Source organism: Mycetomoellerius zeteki, unplaced genomic scaffold, assembly GCF_001594055.1.
Source record: "Mycetomoellerius zeteki isolate Tzet28-1 unplaced genomic scaffold, Tzet1.0 scaffold139, whole genome shotgun sequence".
NCBI lineage: Eukaryota > Metazoa > Arthropoda > Insecta > Hymenoptera > Formicidae > Mycetomoellerius > Mycetomoellerius zeteki.
In genome coordinates, this window is record NW_017256329.1 from 13,877 (window position 1) to 19,391 (window position 5,515).

Sequence of the window (5,515 nt, forward strand, 5' to 3'; positions counted from 1 at the left end):
CTACAAAATCGTGTTTTAAAAATGTTCCTACGATTTTTTGTTCCTGAGTTACTCGCGGATTAAGTAAAAAGGAGCATTCTGACTTTGATTGCTCATAACTTCATTAAAAATCATCGTACTGTGATAAAAAAAAAACAAATTCTTATAAAGCTGAAACGTTCTATCGAATGATATAATTGTCAACTTAAAAGAAATAGAATATATATAAATTTGAGCTAAAAATATGACATTACTTTTCTTTTAACCATTACACAATAATTATAAGAACAGTGTAATGTCATTTTTAGAATATATAATTCTATATTTAAAACATTAGTAATTGTATCATTTGATAGAGTAAAGTTTCAGCTTTAAGAATCTGATTTTTTAATTGCGATATGATGATTTTTAACGGAGTTATGAGCAATCAAAATCAGAATGCTCTTTTATTTAATCCGCATGTAACTTGGTAATAAAATGTCGTAGAAACATTTTTTAAAAACGAACTTTTAGGAAAAACTTTAAGCTTTCACATCAGATAGTCGAAAATTTTGCAACGAATATATTCTGTATATAATGTTGAGCTAACAAAATACCGCAGAACTTTTCCTCCGATCCAATATATTATATCAGGGCAAATGCATTCTCTTTAAATGCAAAATAATGTTATCCCTTATGAAAACAATTCTCATATTTTCCCATAATATCCCATATTTTCAAGAATTTCTCAATTTTAAATTTATTATAAGACTTGTAAAAAATATTTTGAACACTTCTTGAAATTTTATAAGTTTTCTTGATAAATTATAGAATAAGAAATCTTAACATATTTCAGAATAATTCACGTACATAAAGAAATTCTAGAAAAGATAAGTAATGCCGATATGAGCCAACACATGATGTTTGAGTGTAAATTACAAATCATTGTACGTCTATTGCTCGAACCATCAGTATCTCCGTAGAAGTCTCGTTCCTTTTGTTATTAAATCGGACAATTTAATAATAATATAGTTACTCACATGGTTCGTACAACTTGTCTGACTTTATCAAATCGATGACAATTTGATGACCAAGTTTCGACAAGTATCGGGCATCTAATAGTTTTGACCATTAACTCATGTATCAGCTAAGAGCATTCTCTCTTTAATGCGGTTTTCTCCGAATAATTTCGTTTTGCGTTATTAATTGTACTTATGAGGACTCGAACCGAGGGTTGAAACATATACGTGTATTTACTTGCTTAATAAATGATTTGTAATTTACACTCGGATATCCTGTGTTGGCTCATATCGGCACTCATCTTATTAAATTTAATCACTTAAGTCTATTTCAGTTATTAATTTTGGTTTTAGAAAAGACTCAGCATTTCTGAAAAATATATTTCATTTCATATTAAACAATCTGAAAAATTTTCTGAAAAGTTATAAAATTATAGAGAAATTCTGAAAAATTCAAAAATTTATGTAGAAATTTTAAGAAATTAATGAAGTCTAAAAAAAATTTCGTCAGAGATCTTACATGGAAATATATTGTAAATAATTTTTAATGTGAATTATATATGTATATGCTCTAACTTGCATATATACCGTATTTGTAGTTCTTCGAACTGCGCGCCAAATTTAGTTTTCCGGACTTATAAACGCAATTAAACTACTGGAATAATACGAATTAAATTAATTGACAATTTTGATGCACGGTATCATATTAGCAAGATGTTAATATGCTGAAAAACTGTAAATAAATTTATTCACCGTTTTGTCTTCATATTAATTTTTTTAAATTTTTACACTTTAGTGAGACTGTTTCAATCTGAGCGTTTATTCTTGAAAAAAATCGTATACTATACTATAGTATTTTCCTAGTTTTTCATATACGATTCTTTTCAAGACCAGAGTTCAAAGATTTGTAATTCTGATACAATCATGTAATTCATCTCATGTAATTCTGAATATTAGCTCGTATCAGTATTCACTACATATTCCTTTTCCTTTTCTTCCTCCGGAGCTTATGGTGGATTTATTGGGCTCACTATACAGTGATTGTTTAAATAACAAATATTCAAATAAAAATAAAAATAATTTAACTTAGTCTGTGAAGGACTTAATATAAGTATTAAGATAAAAATTGCATTATTATATTTGAATTTACTATTAGTTCTTAATTTTTGTATCTACATATTATATTATTGTAGCGATTGCTATTTTATACAAAAATGTCAAACAATTCAATTTTTTGTTGCATCTGCAAATTTTGATTACTTTTATTAAAATAAACAACTTAGTATTTATTCTTTTTTTGTGCGAGTTATATCATTTTGATTCTTCGAAATTAATTAGTGTCTTTTAATTAATCCTTCCGTGAATGCATAATTAAATTTTACCTTCACTGAGAGAAAAATGTACTAAATTTTAATAAATATTTATTCGAATAGTGCCAGTTGAATATTTACTAAATGTAAACATATATTTATATATATTACTACTATTCAAACAATTATTTATTAAAATTTAGTACATTTTTCTCTGTGTTTTCACTAGTAATTAGTATTTTCACAAGGTCCTGCTAAATATGAAATGCAAAAATGAAAACAAGAAGTTGTAAACTGCATCTATGCAAAACTATTCCTTGTTGTTCCAAAAATGGAGTGTTTAATGGAGAGTATTATAACGAAATTCACACAATTATATAAAAATATAAAAATTTTTAGTGTTTAAAATTTAATATAGATACTTGGGTACATATGCATTGACAGAAGGTTTAAATGAATCTCACGGAAGTCACAGATCTTGTCAGTAACTGTGTTACAGGTATTGGAATTATTTTCGAAAAGTTAATAAAAATACGAAATGAAGGCAACAGACGTAAAATGCTGACACAGTTTGAGTCCAGAATTACAAATCTTATACTATTGCTTTAGAACATTCAGTATTTGTATGCTCAATTTTTTTTCCAATATAGTCCCTTGTATAAGGTATTTTCTGTCCATCCTTTGAGTAATATAGCACAAAGCATTGATCAATTTCGTACATAAATTCCCTTTTGCATCCAGATTTCCTCATACAAAAAATTTAATAAGTCTCTTTTAATCCAGCCCCAATCTACACAGCATGCAAAATCCAGGTCGCAGATCACAAGTAAAACGTATTTCAAATTATAATAGGGCACAGGCTAATATGCAGGATACAGGATGCAGATCACAAAAATTTAACTTCATCTAATCTTCTGTATCCTGCACTCCTGCGTTCTGTAGCCTATTATATTCATTGACATATAGTGCTAGACATATAGCATAGCATTAAAACTATGACAGACCTAGAAAGAGATGGAACAACATTTAGGTAGGATACACTATTCTCTCCTGAAACTTCTCTTTATCCTGAAAGTACGACTAACAGGACAATAGTAAAGAGTACGTAGTCCAAATACTTAGCATTCTTTTTCTAGATCTATCAAGATAAAAGATCAAAGAGATTTTGCCACATGCTTCATCCAGTACTATATGTTGATGATTATAATTAAAATTTATTAGGCTAATTTCTAGTCTTGTGACCCTTATTTTGCAGGTGTATGTAGACTGGGCTTAAATCGGTAATCAGTTTCATACAGAAAATTCTTAATCTACATATGTAGAGCGCGAATGAGATCGAACCCAGAAGCATTTAGATCTAGAATTGACCCTGCGAAGCGTACTTGACGCCCCATATGTGTTTAATTTGATGGTAATTGTTGAGTTTAGCCTCCTCACCTCAGATCTTGATAAAATTAGTCTCATTCGACGCGTTTTTGCATGAAATGAACGAATCTGGCAAAAAAAAAAGTGTCGCTTTGCCCCATGGATCGAGCTATTAAAGGTGACAATTATTTATTTAGGTTAGGAAATTTGACATATCAATGGCATAGAGGGACATGAGAAAAAATATTTTCTGCTTCAATTATACAAATTCTCTGCTTTAAAATAAGAGCTCTCTGCTTTAAAAACAAATTCTCGGTAATTATTTATAATACCATACCCCACCTAAAATCTTAATAAAAATACATTCATTCAACGCGTTTTCACTCAAAATGAAAGAATCTGCAAAAAAAAATGCGGCGATCGGCCTCGTGAACCGAGATATTAAGCGTTAAAGTTTGAGATTTTAGGGGTTAAGATATCTGTCATCCCGACTCAATATAGCGCTATGTATACGTTCTGCTTTAATTACACAAATTCACTGCTTTAAAAACAAATTCTCTGCTTCACAAACACAAATTCACTACTTTGAAAACACAAATTCACTGCTTTAAAAATATAAATTCACTGCTTTAAAAACACAAATTCACTGTTAATGCAAAGAATTTGTGTGCTTAAAGCAGTGAATTTGTGTTTGTAAAGTAGTAAATTTGTGTTTGTGAAGCAAAGAATTTGTTTTTAAAACAGTGAATTTGTGTAATTAAAGCAGAACATATACATAGCGCTGTATCGAGTGGAGATGACAGATATCTTAACCTCTAAAATATCAAACTTCAACACTTAATATCTCGATTCACGAGGCCGACCGCCGCATTTTTTTTGCAGATTCTTTCATTTTGAATGAAAACGCGTTGAATGAGTGTATTTTTATTAAGATTTTAAGTAGAGTATGGTATTCTAAATAATTACCGAATGAGACTAATTTTATCAAAATCAGAGGTGAGAAGGCTAAACTCAACAATTAACGATTCGAATTTTTAGGTTAGACCATTATATTGCGAACTTACGCGCAATGCACGCAATAATACTGCGCCGCTCCCGGTTTATCGAAATCCACTTCCTGGTTTAACAGCTTCCTTGCGTTCTCTTCTTTCAGATCCTCGTCAATCTAGAAATAATCACGTATTAATTGTCGAGGCGATGATCGCAAAACGTGCAGAACAGGTCGGGCCGTTCATATATCGAGAAGGTTATGTTTAGACAAAATTGACGCGGTTCACCTCGTCCAAGTCCTTCGTTCTCCGTTTCGTTTGCCAATTCTTCTTCAAATGCATATCACCTCTGTGAGTCTTTTTACGTTTGTACGTCATCGTTTATAGGTTTATACTTACAAAAATTACCCCATCAAACTCGACCACAACCACGTACACGTGAGAATCGTGAAAAAACTGAGAAATTTTTAAGGCCCAAGTTTCACAACTTAACCACAGTATATACTGTGACTTAACCGAAGTTCAAGGTGCTTTTTCATGGGCGTCAGTTGACGCGCTGACGCTCAAAATCAAGTAAGGATAAGGTTAGATTATCATAAATTGATAAATGACACCGCGAATTGATATTTTGACGCGCGAATGAAAAAGATTTCGCGCTTCGTACTTTTATAATTCGCGTAGAGACTAAGTTATATTTGTATAATCTGTGCAACTGATTTGTTGAAGAGGCCGAAATCCAACGAGTCGAAGAAGAAAAAGACCTGATTTGTTGTAGCAAACGAAAAAATGTGTTCACCATTGATAAAACAAACTTTCAATGGATGGTAGAATGTATGAATATTGTTAATTTTAAAAATCATGAAATCCAAAAAAG

At 30.6% G+C, this 5,515-nt stretch overlaps 1 protein-coding gene across 1 annotated transcript in view; it reads right to left on the reverse strand.

Annotated features, from left to right (window-relative positions):
* Positions 1–5,116, reverse strand: part of LOC108731838 (zinc finger protein 593 homolog) — an 8,451-nt gene extending 3,335 nt beyond the window's left edge. The window contains exons 1-2 of the mRNA XM_018462358.1: positions 4,930–5,116; positions 4,717–4,817 (exon numbers count right to left, since the gene is read on the reverse strand). Coding sequence (XP_018317860.1) covers positions 4,717–4,817; positions 4,930–5,019 — 191 coding nt within the window. The 5' untranslated portion in view covers positions 5,020–5,116. The remainder of the gene's footprint in view (positions 1–4,716; positions 4,818–4,929) is intronic.
* Positions 5,117–5,515: the final 399 nt, after the last annotated feature.